At 34.9% G+C, this 24544-nt stretch overlaps 1 protein-coding gene across 1 annotated transcript; it reads left to right on the forward strand.

The window, feature by feature from the left end:
- Positions 1–5712: 5712 nt before the first annotated feature.
- On the forward strand, positions 5713–24544 carry LOC127861748 (A disintegrin and metalloproteinase with thrombospondin motifs 2-like). Its single transcript, XM_052400429.1, has 12 exons — positions 5713–5922; positions 6468–6584; positions 10343–10481; positions 13523–13770; positions 14666–14901; positions 18423–18529; positions 19376–19505; positions 21981–22124; positions 22666–22795; positions 23122–23229; positions 23552–23610; positions 23952–24544. Exons 1-11 carry the CDS (start codon positions 5713–5715, stop codon positions 23594–23596), a joined length of 1614 nt encoding a protein of 537 aa, XP_052256389.1. The 3' UTR covers positions 23597–23610; positions 23952–24544.

A 24544-nucleotide genomic window follows, 5' to 3' on the forward strand; every position in this document is an offset into this window, starting at 1 on the left:
TATCTATATTTAAATGTATGAAGTTAATGCCTGATTCGTGCACTTCATTCAAGACATCACTATCAGTGTGCTGGGATGTGTCCACATATCGCACCATATGTGCAAAAAGGTACCATGTGCCTTCTTATTTCAGTGTCTCATGGTACCTTTTTGCATCAAGGGGGCGATATATGGTCCATTGATTTATATAATCTCCACATCGAGGCTGCTACGGTTATTATAACAGTGTTGTATATATTTCAACAAAACATTAAAATTCATATGTCACGTAGTCTTGATTTGATCACGTATAACCGATATACACACGCTAATTTAAAATTGAAATTGAACTATTTCCATTTCAGATTAATTCACACACGTCCACAGATTCATCCAAAGTCATCGTTGAATCCAAACTTTTCCAACATCATGTGAAATCAGCAGAAAATATTTATAAAGCATCAACAAAAAACGGTAAGCGTGTGATAAGCATTACGTACGTTTTTCTCTTGAAAGTCAGATAGGGCATAAAATGGTGTACGCACTTTAGTTTATGGCTCATTCTCGCTTTGATTGAGGCTTGAAGGTTTACTTTCATCACATGTAACTTAAAAAATTAAGTATTAAGTAATTTTGGTACGTAACATTTCTGTAACGGTCAAATTCGTTGAATATTATAATCAAAGTACTGACAGTACTGGTGTGACGATGCTTTTGAAGAGTATTGATATAAAAGTCTTTATTTAATTTTAAGTTTATCTACATCACCACAATTGTGTATGTGGGTACGAACATTTCGGGTAGGAAAAAAATGGGTACGAAAAGTTTGGGTACAAACATTATGCCAAAATAAATTGGGTACGAAAAAAGATTTGGTTAGGAAAAAAATGGGTACGAAAAATGTAGGGTACGAAAAAAATTGGGGGTACGGGGAAGTAGTACCCGTGGGGAACTTGATCCATTCAGCGAAACTGGGAGGCGGGTTACATTCTCGATCAAATATAACAAGAAATATCTTTTAAAAGATATTCGACGTGCATTTTCTGTACCACTTATCTTAAAAAACGTTCTGTTACAGTAAAACGTTTGTGGGCTATTACATTACGTTTCAGCATATACCGGTAAATTCAAAACTTGACATGCTCTTTAATTACACCATGCTCTTTAATTTCTCATGTATATAATACCAAACTTTATATTTCGTTGTTTTCCTTTCCTAAGTTAATGATGCTATGTGTACGGACGTGATTTCACATGCCCATGTGCATGGACATATAATTTTTCTTTTTTGATTATTGTTTTTTCTCTAATTCAATTAGCTTAGGCATGTTTGTTCGTTAAGTACGGCAATAATTTCATGATGATTCCCGAAAGTAGGTATGAGCACATAGTCGTAAGAGCACTTGAATACGTCAGTTCGCCCATGAACGCATGGTAAGGTTAACTAAACCTGCGCGATATGACCTAATATGTGTTTAAAACAGCAAACAATATCCAACAAACGAATGAATTATCAAACATAGTATGCGCACTGATGTGGCTCTGTAATTTCTGTTTGAAAAGTTTATTAAATATGCAAAATGAGAAAGCATGCATAAGAGCGAGCATCACAAATGTCATACGGCTATTATGCTGTTTATATACCATAGTCGCTACGACGTTTACAAATGGCAGGTTCGAAATAATTCGTTTTCTTTACACTCATGATCGCGTTAATTTTACACGTTTTAATTCGCAATTTATTTACTGAATCACGACATATGTCAAATACAATACAGAAAATGCATAGTTGTTTCAGTGATCTATAAACATATAAATAAATTGAATATAACTGATTTAAAATTAACGTTTTCAAACTATTATTTATTTTTTCCCCCAGAATATGCTGTCCTATTTATAGTTGAGCTTCCTATACCTTTATCAATGAAAATCAGCGGGGCATGCCGATTAGAAAAATCGAGCTGTCTCAATCGGACTGGCTCGGTCTTTTACATAGGTCGCCATTGTGAAGATTTTTTTCATGGTATGTTAACTTAGACGAGCTGCTTTGCAGCATCGTCAAAAACAATACCCATGCTTCTGAATAACGCACTTTATTGGCATATGTCATTGTATTGTGTTTACGATTTGTTTCTCTCGACATGTTTTTCTGATATCTTTTCATATACATTTAAATATTCTCAAGGACTTTTCAAAAATGTAATTAGTTTTTCTTTGGTATTAAGGAGACACGCTGCATAATGGCGTATACTACATGCGCACTTTTATAAGAAAAATCAACACATAACGAAAGAAATTAAAGCATTTAATTGCATGTCGAATCTTTGATTTGTAGAAAACTACACGTGCATATAGAATGATTATATAGCTTGTAATATAAATTCCTTTACATTTGCAGACAATAAAAAATACAAATAAAAAAATCAAAACATAGTCCGTTCCACAGATTCATGCCACCAAGGATACGATACTGCATGTTGGTTTTAAATTCAAACCTAGTCACTAGTAATATACATGAATGTGTGTTTTTCAAGATGCACAGCAGGGTTTTATTGAAAAAAAACAACAAAAGCAAAATATGCGTCACAGTTTGCTTATATAAATCCGTCTTTAAAGTTTTCATGATCGGTAAAAAGCGTAAACGTGTAGGCATTGGGCGAACTATGTTCAATGCATCGGCATGCTCCTGTGAACAATTTAGTGCTGCAAAATTACTAATGATATTAATTGTTATGTCATGTCGGAACGTCTGTTTTATTATCAATCGCGCATTGACCCATTGACAATGAAAATAAATATACCTTTAATGACCCATCAGCAATGAAAATAAATCTACTTTTAATGACCAATACAACAGAGATCAGATGTAATTGCGAGTCACTTTGACGTAGGATTCAATTACTCGCCAGGTTTTCTTTGTAATGCACGAGCACGTTATATGTATTGCTTATGATTGTCAAAGTATCACGCGCTGTCAAGAATGTAGGCGAAACGGTCAGTCCTTTGACGGGACTGGAGTTTCATAATTGGTTATTGATTGAGCAATTATCTATGCCCATGTGCATTTATTTATTTGCTTGGAAATAAGCACATGAGTCATATGGCGTATATGTACGTTAATAAACAAATGAAGGTACTCCTTGTGTTCGCCATTCCCGAATACAGTTCTTGCATTTATATTACATATTATATATATTAAATTTGTCTATGCTTAACTACGCAATAAATTCCAGTTACTAACTGTAGCAGAGAAAAAATTATTATAAAAAATATTTCTTAAATATAATTGTCATCCTGGTATAATCAAATATGAACAAAATTGTAGTAAAAACAATAACGGTAGTAATAGTAGCAGCAGCAGCAACAGTAGTAGTAAAGCAGTAGCGGTAGTAACAGTAGCAGCTGAATCAGCAGTAATAATAATGATAATAAAAAATTAATAATAATAATAGCAGCAGAAGCAGAAGCAGTAGTAGTGGTAATAGTAGTAGTAGTTGCTGCCGCTGCTGTTGCTGTTATTAGTTTTCAAAATACGAAATAATAGTGGTAGCTATATTAGTAAAAATATATTGGGCGAATGTATCTATTTAAAAGGACATATCAATGTATCATACTTTGATGTAAATGAGTTTGTTTGCTGTGGGTTTAAAGCTTTATTATCTTAATTTATCTGCTCATTTCTTGCTTGAAATGGATTACAATTTAATGCAAACATAGCTCTGATGCATGGTGACTGTCATGTTTAAAACTGATCGAACGGTCTCCGTATGTCGGTGCCTTATTTTTCTTAAAGATGAAAGAGTTGTGTTTACAAAGCAAATTTCACAAGCGGGCACTTTGTTTTAACCCATTTTTACCTAGTGGACTCTCCCATTCTTCTAAATTGGATCAATTTATTTCCAAAATTAGGGATTTCTAGTATACTTATTTCTATATTTAGAATATTTCTTCCAGAAATTTATTTAAGCAAACTGCGTAGACCCTGATGAGACGCCGCATGATGCGGCGTCTCATCTGGGTCTACGCTGTTTGCCAAGGCCTTTTTTCTAGATTCTAGGCATAAATGGGTTACGATTGAAGCAGTGAATCTACTAAACAGTATACTTTACCCCGAGCATGGCAAGTTAAAATTGAAACAACTCTCAAATGGATGCGTGTCCGCTATTCAACTATTTGTCTTTCACACTACCAACATGAATACGTATTTTATTTTTGTGTCTGTTGTTTCGTTTACTGTATTGAGTTATAATCACAATCAATGTTTTAATATATACAAATGCTATCAAATGTTTGCTTCACACTGCGGTTTCGAAATTCCAATATCCCAGTACGAATCATGACATAAAATATAATTCATTTTATCAAAGTCTATAACACTTGAAATGAGTCTTAAAATTTATTTGGAAACACAAAACAACTTCCTTAGAAAGACATTAAAAATTGTTTTGTGGGTTCAATGATTGTGAACTATTTCATTAATAATTGGTTATGCGATAAAAGATCTCCGTTATACAGATGATGTATTACATATGTATTGATTAACTTTTTGACAAATAAGTTGTAGTGCTGACATTTTTACTCAGGCATGAAAATAATTCACCTTAACGACCTACGATTAATAGTTTTAATAGTTCTTTGTGAACTATTTGGTTTCAGGTAAGCTTTCCGTAATGAAAACAGAAGTACACGGCGGATTTATCATTTAAACGTACGCACGCTTGATATATTCTGCTTTAATGGGCGCAAAATATACATGAACGTGTGACATACTAGTATGATGTTAAAAGTATGTGAATACATAGAGGATATTTGTTGGATTCGGTGGAATATCGATTTTATTTCACGAGTGATCATATAAAATAATATTTTCACGAGTGGCGCAGCCACTGCGCCACGAGTGAAAATGTGTATTTTTTATGATCACGAGTGAATTAAAATCGATATTCCATCGAAGCCAACAAATTTTCTTTTTATTTTATGCTTTTGTCACCGTTAATTTACATTGTAAAACAATTTAACTGAATAATTTCGCTGGATTTATGACGTCATTTCGTTGAAAAAAAATGACGCCATTTCACAATAAAACAGTGAAAAATATCGATATTTTTCACTGTTATTTTTTACTATTTAAAACAGTGAAATACCAGTTTTATTTCACTGATTTTTTTCTATAAACCAACTGAAAGCATAAAATAAAAATTGATTTCAATGACCTGGATAGATAACACAACCTCATTTTATTATTTACTTGTTGTTACATATTAGGGGACTGGATATTGCCATCACGAAAGTTTGCTTTTCAATTTACATAATAAATGTGAACTTATTAATTCTATGCATCTTATATCACTTATATGCTCCAAAACGACTTTTACAGCAGTTTTCATTTCTGAACAACCTCATGTATGTGGGTAGGGGTTAGGGTAAGGTGGTATTTTTATCTTATTTTAATTATTTAGATTTGTTCTACAAATAAAATGTCCTTTGAATGATTGCAGCGAATTCCCGATCAAATAATTACCACAATTGAATGTGTTTGTTTTAGTATTCGTTGTCTATCTTGAATTGTGTCGTGCTAACACTTTGCCTCATGAATTCTTACAGCAATACGCGTGGTGTTCATACAATTGTATGATTCAACACCACAAAACATGATCTAAATAAAACGTTAAAATTTCAAAATAATATCAATTCTCATTTGTCAGCAGACTCGTTTCTTATCTTTCAGAAAATATGCAAAGGGAGCAGCATCCCGCGGACATAACAGTTGTCGGTGATCCAAAAGTCGACCCGGAAATAAGTCTAAATGTGCACACACCCATTCGTAAATATAATATAAATCTTCAAAGACTTAATAGCTCCATTTTACATGAAGATTTTAAAGTGCTTCACGTATTCACTGACAGTGATGGGAAGACAGTCTTTCATGAGGATAATAAACATGTAAGTTTGAGATAGACCAGTGAAAATATAAAGGAAATAAACATATCAAGTGTATCATGTGTTTTTATTCAAATAAATACGAATATGTAGCCTAATGGTAGAACATGTTGTATTTTACTTTTGTCTCTATACGTCACATGCTTTTTTTTAAATAATTCATCTGACGTGTTTCTCAACTAAAGATATTCGAGGATTGAAAACCATAAGGCTGTGTTTTAAAGCGGCCATCGCCACGTGAGCCTCGTTCTGGGAAAACAGGGATTTATGCCAGTGCGTAAAGTGTAAGGGACGAAACTTTCCGCTTTTATGGAATTTTTTGTTTTAAGGTGGTCCCTTCTAAACGAAAATCTAGTATAGGCGGAACGTGTTGTATCTGAAAAGCCTGTGCGTACATTTAAGTCATCACTCTTGAAAACTTAATTTCACAATTAAGAAGAAATGACGTTTAAAAAATAACGATTAATAAGCATAGTACTTGTTCATCAAGGACAATAGTTTCTTCTGGTGTTTTTCAGTTTCAACATTAGACTTGCGTTTTTTTTCAGCACCGGCTCCATCAGAAGGCGGACAAGCTACACTTTTACCACGATGTAGGGTCCGGTACCCTGGTGAGTCTAAGACACAACGACAATCACAACGGTGGCAACATGAAACATTTTGTGGTGAGTTGTGTGTTACCCAGTAGTTATGGTGCTTTTTATAAAAAATAAAAATAATTAGATGCAAACTGCGTTTTGTATTTATTATACATAACATAAATATTAAAGTCCTTACATGCAAAATGCGGTAAGATAAACTCAAATTTGGTTTCGAACATTAAACTTTATTCCGGAAGAAAATAATCGTAACGAATCTGTAAATATTGCAGAAATAGTTAAAAATAATTTTACCCTGCACTTCTCTCAAAGTCCTTTATCAAGATATGAACTTTCGTTTAACTACATTTACAATTTATAAGAAGTTTTCTGCACACACAAAATCAAATTAGGTCAATTACTCCAAGCATTCTATAGTTTGAGGTTTAGTCCGTGTATTCAGTGCACTTACTCTAGATGTCCTCCAATAATGTTTGAAGACGTATTGTATTCTCTATAATTCTCTTGAATTCATGCTTGAACACAATAGCGAACCGCAATAATTATATACAAACTATAGAGAAAGTTATTACCCTTGATTAAACCATATTTCATTTCTCTTAAAGTCATCTATAATTATATAAAGATTAATTTGATTTCATTTAAATTATTAGTTGCAGTTATACTCGATACAATAAAAAGACTATACCAAAAATTGACAAAGGGAACTGACTCTAAAATACTAATAACAGAGTTGTGGTTATTGGCGACGCACTTCCTCTCAATATCCTTTGTAAGTTTACTGTTTTAATGTCTTAATACTAAATACGTTATGCTATCCCTATGAGTATTATCTTAAATGCAACAACTATGCTGTTGATTGGTTTCCACGCCATTTGGGCGTTCGATGATGCATCGACACATTGATTATAATTGACGCTTAGTGACCGCAAAAGAAAAACGCATTGGTTTGTCAATTCATACAATAACGATGAGGTCATATCCATACTTTTATTCTAATTACAATTAAATAATTTGTGCAACATAATTATGATTAATTGTAATGATGCCAGATTCGTGCTCATTTGTATTTACTTCATAAAGTTGTGGTTGTTCTGCGTACCAAAGACAGTTCCTTCTTCCTTGTGGGCTTGTGCTTGATATATCTAGTTTTGTTTAATTCAACAACAACAACAACAACAACAACAACATTTATTTCGGCAATTAAGCTACAAATAAGCTTCTAGCCTACAATTAGATAAAGCAAATGGTAATTCTTCAGGTAAAGATTGCTGTGATTGTTAGTTGAATACAGAGGAAGAAAGATATTAGTATTACAGGTTAAGATCGTGAATGCAATGTTAGTGCTTGATGGTCATTAAATATTTATTTGTTAACATAAACATAATATACCGAAATCGCTTTTTGGTATATTGAGAAAACTATTTAGAATATATAAATATTACAATAGTGCATGCTTTTGGCATAATGAGAAAAACTATTTTTACTATCGATATAGTAAAACCAATATTTCACATATACAATGTAGTATTAATGGTACCAATATTTCACATATACAGCATAGTATAAATGGTACATGTTATCGATGAAAAATGTTGACTGATGTACATATATATACATTAACATAGTAAAACTAGTATTTCACATACACTCTAAACAAATAAAATGATGTATGTTATCGATGCGAAAAGTTGAATAATGTACATGTATACAGACAATTAGTTAAGTCAATTAGTAATTCAATTTTCATTGACGTTTGAAGCAATGATAATTATTTTATTTTTGTTGTCAGAAAGTTACATGCTTACGAGTTCTTCTCTTAGTCTACTTGCATCGTAAATATATTTTGCAATTTGAAGAAGTTCACATTTATTTGTGGCTGACATGAGCGATTTAAATTTGGTTAATGTTGGCCATCTACAGTAATATGATTTGAAGTATTTTCTTCTTAGATGTGAGTATAGTGGGCATGTTAACATGAAGTGATATTCGTTTTCTATTAAATTTGTACAACATATTTTGCATTTTCGTTCTGCTCTCTCTATATTATAGTAACGTCCTTGTTCAATTTCTAGATTATGCGATGATACTCTGAATTTACTTAGTGCTATTCTATATTTATTTTGTTTGATTATGTGCAAATACGGTTCAAATTCAAATTTGGTTTTAAACATACAATATGTGCTAAGTCTGCCAGGTTGATTAATGTTACTTAACCAATTTTGTTTAAATTGATCTAATATTCTAATTTTTATGCTCTTTAATGATATAGTAATACGTTCTTGATTAATCCATAAATTTGTTAACCCTAATTGTTCTAACATTTCTTTTATTTGTGAGGCCCAATTGTTTTTGTTATAATTCATTTTAGCTCGGCTGTTTTCGGAGAAAACCCGAGGTATAATCATAGCCACTCGTCGTCCGCCTTCCGCCGTCCGCCGTCCGACGTCCGCCGTCCGCGTCGTGCTAAAACCTTTACATTTTGTTAAGGTTTTAAACATTGGCTCTTAAATCAAAGAGCTTCAATCTACATTTTTGAAACTTCATATGTAGCTGCAACTTGATGAGTTCTACATGCCACACCCATTTTTGGGCCACTAGGCCAAAGGTCAAGGTCACTGTGACCTCTAAAAAAAAATTCTGACCAGCTTTCATTTATTAAAAACTGCACCCGCAGCCGAGCGTGGCATCCGTTATGCGGTGCTCTTGTTTATACAGGTTTTAGACCAACAGTTTCAAAACAATGAATATTTTGTTTAGCCGTTTAATTGTTATTAAACTCCTCTCCACGCATATCAATAATACCAATTATACTGATAGATTACTAGTATCCTTATTTTTAGTATTAAATAACTAAAGTATCAGACGTCAATGGCTTCAACCTGTTTTATTTGTATTATCTAGCTAATTAAAGATCTATCATATAAATGATTAAAAAATAATTAAACAATAATAAAGAACATGCAAATTAACCATAAACTTGTCAAATTATTACAATACAATCATAAAAATATAGAATGCATTGTTCAACAAGTAAGAGTGTCGACGTGTCTGCTGTCGGGTTATTTAATGCTATGTCATGCTATGTTCTCCGGTTTAAGATCGTAGACACACTATTTTAATACACAAACAGAGTATCTTAAGTGAAGAATGCGTATATTGGTTTACATTGAGCACAAAAAAGAATATAAGAAATGTACACATTATTTCATTGATGTCAGACAAATATTGTGTTTGCTACGGTTTCAGAAATAAGTAAAAACTAAAGGCTGGATCCTGTGATAATTAAAAAAGTACTCAAGTTAAGTTAATGAAACTCGGTATGTGTAAAGACGACCATGTGATGAATATGCATATTATTTCATCTTTTTCGTCAGACCAAAATTGTGGTTTCTATGTTTACAGAGATAATTGAAAACTAAAACCTGCATTCTGCAATGAAGTTTACTTTAACTAGATACTAGTAACTGAAGGGTATGGAGATCCTGTTCATGATCCCAAAACATTAACCCTTAAAGGAACTGTTTTTTTGTTTTAGACAAAGCTCTTGTTGTCTATATCTTGGTAGGCTTTTAATAGACTTGTTTATAGCCTTGTATATATACTTGTATGAAATCTTTTTAATACCAACATACATGATACTTAAATAGCCTGTCGAACTTATTACGGGTCGGATTTTAGAGAAAGGTTTCCAGTTTTTTCTATAAGCAACTAACACAATCATTTCTGGTATGATGTGTATAATCGCTCATGCCGCCTGTATGGTCCTTCCAGGCGATCTAGAATACACTTGCACGAAATGTAATCCGTTTCCATGATTACAGGAGGGCATTATCCACGAGGAAATGGTAATAGCACCGCCGTTGGCTCACAAAAGGCACAAACGGTCTCTGCACCTCGATACCCACACTATATGGAGGAAATCCCCGGACTCACATACATTCTCTGACGACGAGCTTTTTGGTAAGCTGGTTCAGTTGTAGTTAGTGATGATTAAAGACACGAGTTCCGCCATAAGAACAATGGGCTTAAAGGAGCCTTTTAACTATTTGGTAAATTGACAAAAATTTTTTTTTTCGAATTCGCACATTTTCTTTTTAGTTATGATATTTGTAAGGAAACAGTAATACTTAACATTTACCATGCTCTAAAATATCCATTATATGCATCTTTCAACGATTTAAAAACCTGCAAAATTATAAAGCGTTGCAACACGAAACGATTGAATAAATTGGAGAGTTTTGATGTTGTCGTTATATTTGTGATGCTTTGAGGATTGCTTATAAAAAGCACAAAATTCATCACTCATTGTATGAGCACGGATGGCCGAGTGGTCTAAGCGATAGACTTTTATTTCAGGGGTCAGTAGTTCAAGCCCAGTTTAGGGTTACTTGTTCTTTCTTTAATTTTATTCTTGTGTTTTTACTGGTGCTTTTAAGATTGAATGTTTACATTTATCAATATAAAGCATTTAATGAAAAACTTCAATACATGCCAAAATCTGTGAAAAGGCCCCTTTAAAGCATGTGCGTAAAGTGTCGTCCAAGATTAGCATGTGCGATACGAACAGGCTGAATGTTGACGAAACTTTCCGCTCAGACTTGATTTTCGATTAGAAGAGACATGCTTTAAAAGAACAATTCTGTCAACGCAGAAAGTGTCGTCCCTGAATAGCGTGTGCGAATTGCACGGGCTAATCTAAGACGGCACTTTTTGCACATGAACACATAAATGAAGTTAGTTTTTTTCTGGATCGAAGCTCATATTGTAGCTCAATTTCGTCCCAAGGTCAGATCAATATCTTAACTTCCTTAATTTAGTTCTCTGGGCGGGACAAACATGTAGTTTCTTTTATAGGTAGATCCATCAAACTCTTCCCGAGTCGGGATTGATTGCATGGGAGTCGAGATAGACACACAATACAGAAACAAAACGTCACTCACTTATCCATTTTAAAATACATTGTATATCATATTTGGTGATCAGTCATGGTTTGTTAATACAACATTAAATGTGTGTATTAATATCATTTGATGATGAATCTGATCTTATTAACACGACTGACGTCATTCCGATAGACGCCACGTTAATACTAGCATTTGATGATTGGACCTAATGAGATGACTTTTGTACTCACTTTCATTTGACATTTCCGTTAAGTTATGATGTCGCCATAAGTAAATTGTTTTGGTTACATTATCATAATATCATACATCGAAATGTTTGAAAACATTCAAAGGTCTACCAAATTAAAATTTTATGGTTCAAGACTTGTTCCCGAGTATACTATTCAAATGGGAAACACCTGGTTGTGAAATGCCAACGAATGGCCATATCATTTTAGATATAAATGGTTTGATATTTTATTACGCATCCGCATTGCGCATCTATTTGTACTTATTATTTAGCAAGATTGATATGTATTATTTAGAACAATTTGATGCATATTGATTTGGGTGTACATGAAACCCATTTACCTTGCACAACGCAGTAGAGCCGCGTCATGCGACATTGGGTCTTATGCCATTTGCGGTCAGCGTAGTTCCAGTTCAGCCTTCGTATGCGCGCAGTTTGGTCAAAAGCTACCGTGTTTGCTAATGAGAACAATACATCTTCGTGATTTCGGCAGTTCTTACCAGACTGCGCTGGTCTGGAATTACACTGATCGCATATGGCAAACTACCCATTTTCGCATAACGCGGCTAAGTTGTTAGCCGTGGACTTTTTGCGCCTCCAGTCAAAATGTTTTGTATGTGAATTTCCAAGTGAACGAGGTCCTTCTGCGCCTGAGGATGCATAAAGAAAAAAGTTGGAGTGTGTCCCAGCACGCCTACTTAACCCTTTGCATGCTGGGAAATTTGCAGTCTGCTAAAATGTCGTCTGCTGAATTTTTAAAATTAGCATTTTCTTCGATTTTTTTTCAAAGAATACTATCAGAATAGCAAACAGTTTGGATCCAGATGAGACGCCACGTTCTGTGGCGTCTCATCTGGATCCAAACTGTTTGCAAAGACCTTCAAAATTCGGTTCCAGCGCTGAAAGAGTTAATTAATCTACTAGACTCATGAACGTTTGACTGAATCTCAAATTTTAAATATTTACTGAAAGCAATTTAATTTCAATTCGTTTTTGTGCTGTGTGTTTCAATTTTCAAGCAAAGAACATACAGTTCGCAAAACAGACGAACTCTTCTTTCGTTGTCGCCGCTGACTCAATTCTTCAAATTCATCGGTTGTTATTTATTATTGATTTCAAAATAAATAGAGTAGTAAAATTGATTTTTTTTCAAAATTATTAACAAAACTAGCCAATAAATTTCAAATGTTTGTATGAATAGCAACCGATGATACTTTTTCATGGAAAACGATTAATATTATATTCGGGAATTTGACATACCATGTTAGTCCATTTCCGCATCAGAGCTTTCAATTTGTCATCGCTGATATGAAACAGATATCATGCCAACACTTCATTATGGCTTGTTATTGATTATATTTCTTGATTTTAAATCTATTTTTAGTATTTCAACAATTAATTTAGATTTTTGTTAAAAGTTTTATAACTTTTAATAGAATAGCTGGCGTATTAATAAGAAACATATCATACACACTTATTTTAAATATTTGCGTTTATTTTTGTTATGCTGATACAAAATGTGTATTTTAACTATATTGCATTTGAAAATAAAGATTTTGTGTATTTTAATGAGAAGACAAACAATTTCTCCTCAACAACAAACTTAATTATAATGCGTTCATATGTTCACACCAAATGACAGCGAATATTAGTATACCATGTGGCATTGGAGGTAAACATCGTGTACGATTGTTATATGTAATATTTTCTAAAGGTTACTTTAATGAAGCCATTAAACAGTTTATTCAACATTTCCAAAGTAAACGTCATAATGACTTTCTCAACCGACATATGTTGTCAAATATGAAATAACAAAAAAAAGTAACATAGCATACAAATTTACAAATGAAATCCTGTTTATATTTTAGTTCCTCCAAGCGTGGACAACTTAAAATTCCCATGGAAAGAGCTCTTGAACTTGACAACATTGAACTCGACGGCGTCGAAAAGCGTCGAGTTTGTGAACGTCTTTCAGAAACGTCAGAAACGTCAGGTAACTCTGAGCTCCTCGAAGATCGAGCCAGAGTTATTGCTCTTCTGTGATAACGCCATGGTCCAACAGTTCGAAGGCGACACGGACGAACTGTTAGAGTACCTCTTGCATTTCTGGCATGCCGTGAGTGTTTTTTATTATATGCGTAAAATTTGCATGTTTTTATTGTTAGTGTAAAATAGGTATATTAGTTTAAAATGTTCGTGTTTTATTGTTAGTGCAAAATATGTATATTAGTACGAAACGTGGGTGTTTTTATTGTTAGTGTAAAAAAAGATATTAGTGTAAAATGTGTGTGTTTTTATTGCTAGTGTAAAATTTGTATATTAGTGTAAATTGTGAATGTTTTTTATCATTAGTGCAAATATTCGATATTAATATGATTTATTTTCGACAATGTAAAATCGGTGTAGTGTTTAACAGATGCATATGAAATTGGTTAGTAAGTTCGATATGTCTGACAATAAAGCTGTTACAAATATTAGTCTGTCTCTGGGTAAACGGGGCTTAATGGATGTGCTTCAAGTGTAATCAATTCGTACAGGCTATTCTTGGACGACCTTTTTGGCCTTAACTGGATTTGCGATAGGAAGACACGTCCTTTAAACGGAAAATACCATACTACATCGGAAAGTGTCGTCCTTGGTTAGCATGTGCAGTCGACACATTTACAAACATGCGTTAAGCCCTGTTTTTTCCAGAGTGGGCCTAATATGCTATACTATTAAACACTTTCAAATATTTAAACGAACAGTACAGTTACTACTGTGTGTTATCTTTAACGCCTTAAACCTCTTGCTGCGAATGCTGCAATTACTGAAGTGAACAATTATGGTTAGACTCAGGTCAATCAAACTATTCCAACAATTTTCTTTATCGCGTGTTTTCCTTAAATCTCGACAATTGGTCGACTCTGACATTTTCTAAAATCACACACTCTGACAATGATCTCAGGGTTACTTTACACTTATTTTTATAGTTTAATGAAACCTCATCGTGTTACGATGTTTCTTTGAAGGTGAACTGGAAATTTCTGACAATCTCTCTACAACGGAAGTGGCCGCATATAGATTTAAAAATCCGCGAGATCGGGGTCTTCCGGGACGCCACTGCACAGCCGTTCATCGAGGAGAACCGGATACGCCAGGGCAGTCGGCTGTTCTCGCTGTATGACGCCATGGACAGCCTCCAGCGATGGCTGGTGAAGTACGAGACAGTTCTGCCACTACACGATGTGGCCTTTCTACAAACAGGGTATGCCTGGAATTTGGACATGAATTATTATCACTGTGTAGTAGAATCACTATGATGTTTTTGAAGGTTTGTTTGACGGACAAACATGAATAATGTATATGAAATATCAGATTATATATATATATATAAGCTTCGCTCTTGAAAAAAAAATGAGCTTAGCGCATGTGCATAAGGTGTCGTCCCTGATTAGCCAGAGCAGTCCTCTGAGCTTAACACATGTGCATAAGGTTTCGTCCCTGATTAGCCCGAGCAGTCCTCTGAGCTTAACGCATGTGCATAAGGTGTCGTCCCTGATTAGCCCGAGCAGTCCTCTGAGCTTAACAGGGATGATACTTTCCCTCAGAACTGTATTTTTTCTATGAAGAGACATCCTTAATGCGGACCATACCATTTTAGCGGACAGTGTCGTCCCCTATTAGCCTATGTTAAGTGCACATGAAATCTTAGATGATGTATATGTTCGGACTTTCTCATTACACGTATATTATAGAAACGTTACACAGTCATTTAACTCGTTCTGATAATGCCATATGATAGTAGTGACGAGACAACAAATATGACATTGTTCTAATAGCATATGAGTCGTGTTCTGAGAAAACTGGGCATAATGCATGTGCGTAAAGTGTCGTCCCAGATTAGCCTGTGCAGTCCGCACAGGCTAATCAGGGACGACACTTTCCGCTTAAACTATATTTTCGGTTGAAAGGGATTTCCTTTAAACGAAAAATACCATTAAAGCGGAAAGTGTCGTCCCTGATTAGCCTGTGCGGACTGCACAAGCTAATCTGGGACGACACTTTACGCACATGCATTTAGCCCAGTTTTCTCAGAACGCGACACATATATAAGTCGAGAGGCTCCGCCTCCATTTCAATCCAATCTGGTGCAGGCCACTAGACTGTAAGTACTCTTTGAACACTCGACTAGCGCAAAGTTTCTTTTAGTTTTATATTTCCACGCAAGTTTAACCCATGTATGCCTAGTGGGCTCTCCCATCTTTCTTTATTGGATCAATTTATTTCAAAAATAAGGGATGTCTAGTATATGTATTTCTATATTTATAATAGTTCTTATAGAAATTCCTTTAAGCAAACAGCGCAGACCCTGATGAGACGCCGCATCATGCGGCGTCTCATCTGGGTCTACGCTGGTTTCCGAGGCTTTTTTTCTAAACGCTAGGCATAAATGGGTTAATTTGACCGTATTTATTGTATTGCATTTGGTTAGTGTTATACTTTGGTCACTATGTTCATATATTCTGCAGTTTTATAACTATATTATATGCCGAAACACCTCCAGTTAGCATGGTGCTACACAGTTGGAAAAACAACGAGCTGCATAAAATGGATTCTCTTTCTGTCGACTTTTATTTACTAATTACTAAACGCACGTGGCGGTATATGATAATGCACTTTATTGTTTAAAAAAATCCGATATCGCCGAAAATACACGCAAATCGAAAATTGCATCTGATTAATTTAAAATTCAAGTACACGCAAAAAGAAACAAATATCGTAAAATTATTTGAAAGGTTCTGGGGTTAAGTATGATTTGATTAATATGATTTGACACCAGTTATGCACGATAATTGATTGGTTACACTATTTTTTGGAAACCGCCCATTTTACTGAGTCGATGCGCTTTACTAACCAACACATGCCTTTTTCCTTTATCAGATTGAGGGCGTAGCTAAGAATTACTGTTCTAAATCATTTGTTTTATTAGCGGGGCATTAATATGTCTGAAAATATTGTTAACAATAATTTAATTATACTTTATAAGATCAATTAACGAGACAATTTATAAACCGCCGTTACTATACTCACCATTTCATTATCTTCTGTCGTTAAGGTTAAGTCGAACATTAAAATATTTTAATATCTTTATCAAATTTTCTAATAGTGGTTGAAAGTGAACAGTTTTCGAATGCAGTGTTTGTTAATGCCTAAAGATTTAAGTGCGTTAAACGGAACGGATGAAAAAACAAACAAACAACTTTTTATTTCACACTGTGGTCCTCTAGATAAGCTTAAGATGTGACGACCTTACACAATGGCATTGGAATAAATGCTGCCATTATAATTGTATTGATAGCAAGTCAATGAGTTGCTTTTATTAAATACACAGACCATTAACGTCTAATACGAAAAATCGCATTGTACCCGCCCCCCTAACCGCACCACGACTCTCGCTCTCTTACATCTAGTAAGCATGATGCAAAAAAAATTGTCAAACTGATCATAGAAATAATTCTGAAAATCATTAATTTGCTTTAAGATTTTACAAAATATGGTAATCTATATGGGCATTGTTTAGTTCGACAATTGTTACTCTACATTTGCTGTCTTTTTTAAGGAAATTACAAATGAAAGTTGTGTAGACAGTTTATTTTAGTTATGTTTATGCATTGACTATTTTCACTATTATTTGCTATAGATGGATATTATTAAAACCTTCGTACTATTAACTGTAATGGTACATGTAATATCTTACTGTAAGTTATGTTCAATGTCTCCTCGTTCTTCTGATACATTGAGCCACTGGAAAAGGATTATTTTCAGTTTTTATCAATGCTTATTACATATACAACATACATTTATATTGATATTAGCGCTGTTACGAAACGTGCACGATGCAGGTGTTTCTTATCATAAATTGTCCTCTGTTGTCATTAATACCGCGGCTGTAAATTATCTCGGCTTTCACTGTCTGCGCTTTGATATTTTCTTACATTTACTTGCATCACCCATTCGTACGCTGAATGAGCTAATAACGATGAGTCAAAAAACCGATTTGCATTTAATGGTTCAGTATCATATACTTATAAATATTGGATTGTATATTGATACGATTAAAACAATAATGTTTTAACAAAAAGTAAACATGTCATACAACGCAAATATTTACATGTTATCTTGTTATATTTTGACAATCGTGAAAGATTTGTTTCAAACGCCCATTTTCCTGCGTTGACTGTTATGTGTCAAAGAATTCGATGTTTTCAAGCTCTTTGTTAGATTCTTACATGCAGGCTTATGAATTGCTAATACGTATGTCTCTACTGCTCATCTGCAGACACAATTTCAGTGTATCTGGTGTGTCTGATGTTTATATATGAGCCGTGCTCTGTATCAATGGGGTTTAATGCACGTGTCGTCCCAGATTAGCCTGTGCTGTCCACATAGCCTAATCAGGGACGACACATTTCGCCCTTTTTGATAATTTCTGTTTAAAGAAAGTATCTTCTTAGCAAAAAAATCCAGTTTCGGCGGTAAGTGTCGTCTCTGATTAACCTGTGCGACTATTTACTTATATTAATATATCCCGGCAGTTAAACGATTCGAAAGATTAGGTTTTATTACATCAAACCGTAATTTCTGGACTGTTGACCTCCTGTATTTAATGAATTTCTAAAACAGCACCACTTGATTCATGTCACATTTTCTATGATAGCATCTTAATATATATAAATATATATTAGTTAGCAACACTTGTTTCATTTTGAGGTCATCTCTTTTCAGTAATGACGCCTGCCGTATGACGTCACACACACGAAGGTTCAAGGACAGCCGGTTCACAAGCGATGATGACGAGGAGGAGGTTGACGGATGTGTGGCGGGAACGGCCGGTGAGTGACGTCACGAGATTCTTAAATATAAAAAAATACTTTATTACAAGGTACTTCCAGAAGTGGTTACAGCACACGTGACGATCATGATAATGACGTCCTTGTCGAAACAGGTATTTCTCAATGTTTTATACAATTTATTACGTTTGTTTAATTTTTAAATGCCGCCCGCTTTTCAGCCAAATTTATACGAAAGTGATTAGCGTTTATTTCGTATTAATATTCGATTTAGATCTATATCTCTACTTTACTAGCTATGATTTGTTTGTGATCCCGCTAAGAAATGTCGAAGCTAGTAGAGTATAAAACGGCTAAAGTCACTGTCTCGGCATGGGCGTCCTTTGGATAATCACGTGATGACCCCCTCTTTTGGTGCATATGTGTTTATTTATATATTCAGCTTTTGCAAATCAATTATTTACGGCTAATAACTTATTCTGCTGAAGCAGCTGACGACAAACTGTGTGTGCAACTACATATGTTGCTTCACGTACAATATATGTAATTTGTCTCGTAAATAAATGTGTGAGGGTCGATGGCTTCCCAATCAACACCGTATACAGTTTGCAAGCAATAAATGCATATTATGTAACATTTTATTTAACCTGAAATTTTACAATAAAAAATAAACAATATTTGTTAAGAAAATTGATGGCTGTACAAGGCTTCTAACGACCCTTAAAACAACTGTGGAAAAAGGGTAACAATAATGTCCATTGTTTACTTTCACGCAAATGATTAAAATGGTTAATTTTATTTAGTACAATATGGAAAACTCTTGCTCGATTTTGGTGCTTTAAGAGTGGTCTAGTTTGGTTCATTGTATTATGATAAATATACTTGCAGGGGTGGCCTACGTGCGAGGGGCGTGTTTGTCCGCACCGTACTTCCGGAAGTTGGCATACAATTTCGGGATTGGGGAGGCCTCCACGAGCTTCAATGGTGTCATTATAGCCGCCCATGAAGTTGGGCATCTGTAAGTGATGATAGAGAAGATATGGAACTCGTTCTGCTAAAACGGGGTTTAATTCATGTGCATTAAGTGTCGTTCCATATTATCATGTGCAGTACTTACAGGGTTATCAGGCACAACGCTTCGCTTGAATGGTACTTTTCGATTAAAGAACGTTTCATCTCAGCGAAAATCCAAGCGGATAGTGTCGTCGCTGATTTAAATGTGCGGACTGCACATCATTATCTGGGACGACTCTTTACGCATATGCATTAAACCCAGTTTTCCAAGAACGCGTCTAGATATTTTCTCATTTCAATTGTTGTGAATACGTCTGTTTAATGTTTGTATCCTTATTTTCCACGCTTTGCTCACTTGTTTTAATTAAAGTGTGCATTTCGCATGTTTTACTACAAAGGACAGCTTAGAACACTGGAAACATCAACATGTATAGATGTTCGTTAGAGATAATTACTAGCAATCTTTGATTAATGAGATATGAATTGTTTAATACACATTTGAACAATTAAACTATTGCATGAGAACGAAATTCTTGTGAGTACAAATTTTTCGACGGCGCCAAATTTACAACATCGTATGCAAACTAGTTCCTGATCGATAATTGTAGTATAAAGTAAGTATTACCTTTTGTAAATTCGGTCATGACCAAAGAGATAGGTCCTTTTAAAAATGATGCATCGAAATGATAACTCTGACAAAAATTTGAAAATATTTGCAAGTATAATTTCGCAAAATATAATAGTTGTTTCTGTTTGAAAATAAAGACATATCAATCTATCATCCAAACATCGAGCGTCGTGTCTCGAGCACTACCCTCTTGTTTAATTGTAAATATAAAAAAATGCTTAAGCAACGGTTTTAAAGTACGTGTGTTTATCATCATACCATCTTGATGTTAAATATGACCCACTTATTAGACAGCACACTCATATGTTATTTTATAACGGACAGTGTAGGTCCTGAACATACTGCGCGGATGTGCAGGCTGGTCTTTAGCTACGATGGCCGCATTTCGCATAAGACCCATTTTCGCATGACGCAGGTCATATAACTTACACGTTTTATTGTACATGTTTTCTTCAATTCTTAAATAAATTGATATTTTGGGTGGGATGGGGTGGGGGGTATGCAAGATTTTGAATATAAGTTGCTTTTTTTATTATTTGTGTCATGAATAAAATCTAACGGCGAAATGGTAAATCTTATATCTACAATTCATTTAAAGAAAAACAAAAACAGGAAACACATCGAATGATACACAGTTTTTAAGCCTTTTATTTTGGCCAGGATATTCGATGATGATTTAAGAATGACCTCTACATGCGATACATTGTAGATGCATACTCGCATTGCGTGTCAGTTTTTTTAAATGACACTATAACATTATTCTAACCATAATAAACTATCGTTCATTCGCTAATTATACAACAGAAAGTTTAGACGTTAGGTTCTGCAATTGTTTATTGTCCGTTTATTATTTTGCAGAAGACATTAATTACTCCTGTAACATTTACATGAAAATTTAAAGTTATGTTCAAAGAATGATATAATACTGGCACAGAAATCAGACATGTGCGCATACAAATTGCCTATGCAAGTGTGTACGATTAAATTTTGACAGAAATTGTTTTGTTTATTCTTCAACAATTTTTTTATCTTATTTTATCTAGGAAAACACTTTCCTTAATATTTGACGGTTTAAATTACTTCCTGAAAATGTTTGATTGTTTCACGACATTTTACGAGATTATTAATTAATGGGATGATATGTGAATCACCTCTGAATAGTACAACAGCACTTTTGATAAAGGCATGCCATTGTATATTCGACTTCTGTAGTACGCATATATGCCAGGCTCTGCCAGTGTGCCTCCTGACTGTATTACTATATCACAAACTGTGCCATGATCTCTGGCTTTGTCATTTTGAATTGTTACTTTTAGACATTAGTTCTCGCTATCTTATTTTAGATCTGTTTTCCGTTATCACTGGCTTTGCTTTTGCGTATTGTTACTGTTTGCCCTTACCACAGGTCTTGCTATATTGTTTCTTTTTGCCATTATTTTAGGGTTTTGAATAGTGAAATGTTGCCGCTTGTCTTTATCATCGGTGTTCCCATCGCGATTTATTACCGCTTCCCATTAAAACGGGGGTTGCAATTTTGAATTGTAACCCTTTGCTACTATTACGAGCGTTGCCCTGGTAAATTTTAAGCGTTTTCCATAATTAAGGGCGTTGCCATGGCGAATTGTAACACTTTGTCATTATCACGGGTGTTGCAGTTGTGAATTGTCACCGTTTACCGTGATAACAGGCTAATCTGTTTGCAGGGGTCGCCGTGGAGTAGTGGATTATGGCGTCCACCTAGCGACCGGGGTCACGGATTCGATTGTTGTTCTTTAGATCTCCTTCAAAGACAAGAAGGTGCAATCGAGCTGAGATAAATAGGTTTCAACTTTAAGCGTATTCTGTTTGCAGGCTGGGCGCCTACCACGATGGCGAGGCGGAGGCGAGTCCCTGCGCCAGCAACTCCGGCTTCATCATGAGCTACTCCAGAGAGGACGCATTCAAGTTCAGTAGATTCTCCGACTGCTCCATACAGAGTTTTCAAAACTTCCTCAAGTAAGTATGGACCTTTTTACCCGCTGCCTGAATGTACTGAAATTTTTGTCCCTAATTTGAGATACATAAATGCGCATTGACCCAACATAAGAATAAACTCTCGTTAACCATACGTTTTAATGGTGGGAGCGTTATAAAATTGAGAATGTCTCTTGGAAAACTTGGCTTAATGCATGAGCGTAAAGGGACGTCATCGATAAGTGCAGTCCGCACTGGATAATACGGGACGACGCTTTCCCTTAAACGTAAAATACAATCAAAGCGGAAAATGTCGTCCATGAAAAGCCTGTGATGACTACACAGGCCAATCTGAATCGATACATACATTCAGCCCGGTTTCCCCAAAGCGCGGTTCAGTTATATGTCTACGTTTAGTCAAGAGCTGATTAACGTCCGAAAACTTATTTGTAATACAAGTGCATTCATTTTAAATATGATACCATAGCAAATAAATCGAACAAAAGTGATGCATTAAAGTGCCAGCAAACCGATACGGATTGGTCTATAAGATAACATAAGTGACCGCAAACCGATTTTTCAGCATGGATCGTTCCGGATGTCTCAAGCAGCGGGCGAGCAATGAGATCATGCAATTCCCAACGTCATTTCCGGGAACCTACATGTCCATAACGGAGCAATGTCGACGTTTTACTGGCGGTCCGCCGTGTGAGGTCTGTGGTTAGAGCCTCATTGTGGGAAAACTGGGCTTAATGCTTTTGTGTACAGGGTCCAAGTTAAGCCTGTGCAATCCCGGACGACACTTTGTTTTAAGAAAGTCTCTTATTAAAAACAGTTAAAGCTAAATGTGTCCAGATTAGCCCGTGCAAACTGTGTTAAGTTCGGTTTTGCCATAACGAGGGTTCTTTGTTTTGATTTAACTAGTGTATGATGATAATTATAAAATTAGTTGGATGAAGCCCATCTTTAGTCATTTAGAGAAATTGCATGGACACTGCTTATGCATTTATACAATCGTGACCACCCTCATCCATTTTAGGTGGGCCCAAAGCAGTGTGAACACCTATGCTGTGATGATGCTAAGGGCCAGTGGAGGTACACCCGCTCCGAGCCGGCCGTGGACGGAAGCTCATGCGGGGCCAGAAATGTAAGTAGCCATCTTAAACGCCATCGGTTCGTTGCAAATACTGTGAAAACTAGTTTTATATTCTGATACGTATGCGGGTGTTAAGTGCGAATACATAATATCATTGGCTATATCATCACAAAATATAATTCAATTAATACATCATATATAATCGCTTGGTGCATTTACTTGTACAATACAACCATATACATGTAACAACATTTATACGATACCATTGTGATATATATCTTTACTGTTCATATCACTCGACCCACTAAGGTACCTAACATATATTGTTGCCATTTTAATACATGTAATTGTTAGCATGTTATTCTAATTTCAGGTCTGTTTGAATGGTCAATGTATATCGCTGACATCGTTTGGATAAAATGGACGAATTCGGTAAGACAAACCGACGTTCTATAATATTGCACAAAATGCTTACAAAGTGGACCGTAACTTCCGTTAGTTTTGCAATAACCGAATTTAGTCAGTTTAATACTATGCAAGATAGTTTAGTTTTTTTTTATTTATTCTAACTCCTAAATGCATTATCTTATCATCCTATTGATATCGGGCATTACCATAATGATCTGTGCGTACTCTTTGTTTTGAAAGCCGACTTAGAATTCTTGTAAAATGTGTACATGAACAGAACAATTTTCCGATGACGATTTCAGTCTAATATAAGATGTCTATCGTGGCAGTAGCATGTATATATGTTCGTTTCTTTCTTGTTTCAGATGGTTTAGAATCAAAGCCATTAATTTTCACGCTGACACAATAGAAAAGAAGATACGTTCGCGATGGATATTATACGCTCGCTATGTGTCAATAAACAACATAAGAAACCTAAAGAAAATGGATAGATGCGTTTTCGCACGAAGACCCATGAAAATGCGGCAATCTTATCAACGGACTTTGGATATTCATGTTTAATGTTCAGTAAAATCACGAGAATTTATCGTTAAGTGGAGACTGGAGAATGCTCTTGTGTGTGATTTACAAGTTTGTCAACTTAATAGAAGACAAGCTATAATTCCAAGATTAATATTTGTGAACACTAGAGAAGACAGTATTACGGAATGCTGAATTTTAACTTATATATATATAGAGGAAAATACACAATTCTTAAAATGGATGCATGGATGCATTCTATAAACCTCTAATAGTGCGTTTGTGAAATAAAAGCAAATAAATAGCGAATTATTAAAAGATGGGCCTAATATTGCTGCAAGCAACACTTTTCGTAGCATCTGAACAACAAAAAAGCGTTTATATAAGGTGTAATAAATGTTGGAAAACGGAAGGATATTGTTTTATGACTGATAGCGCA

Source organism: Dreissena polymorpha, chromosome 16 (assembly GCF_020536995.1).
Source record: "Dreissena polymorpha isolate Duluth1 chromosome 16, UMN_Dpol_1.0, whole genome shotgun sequence".
NCBI classification, from domain to species: Eukaryota; Metazoa; Mollusca; class Bivalvia; order Myida; family Dreissenidae; genus Dreissena; species Dreissena polymorpha.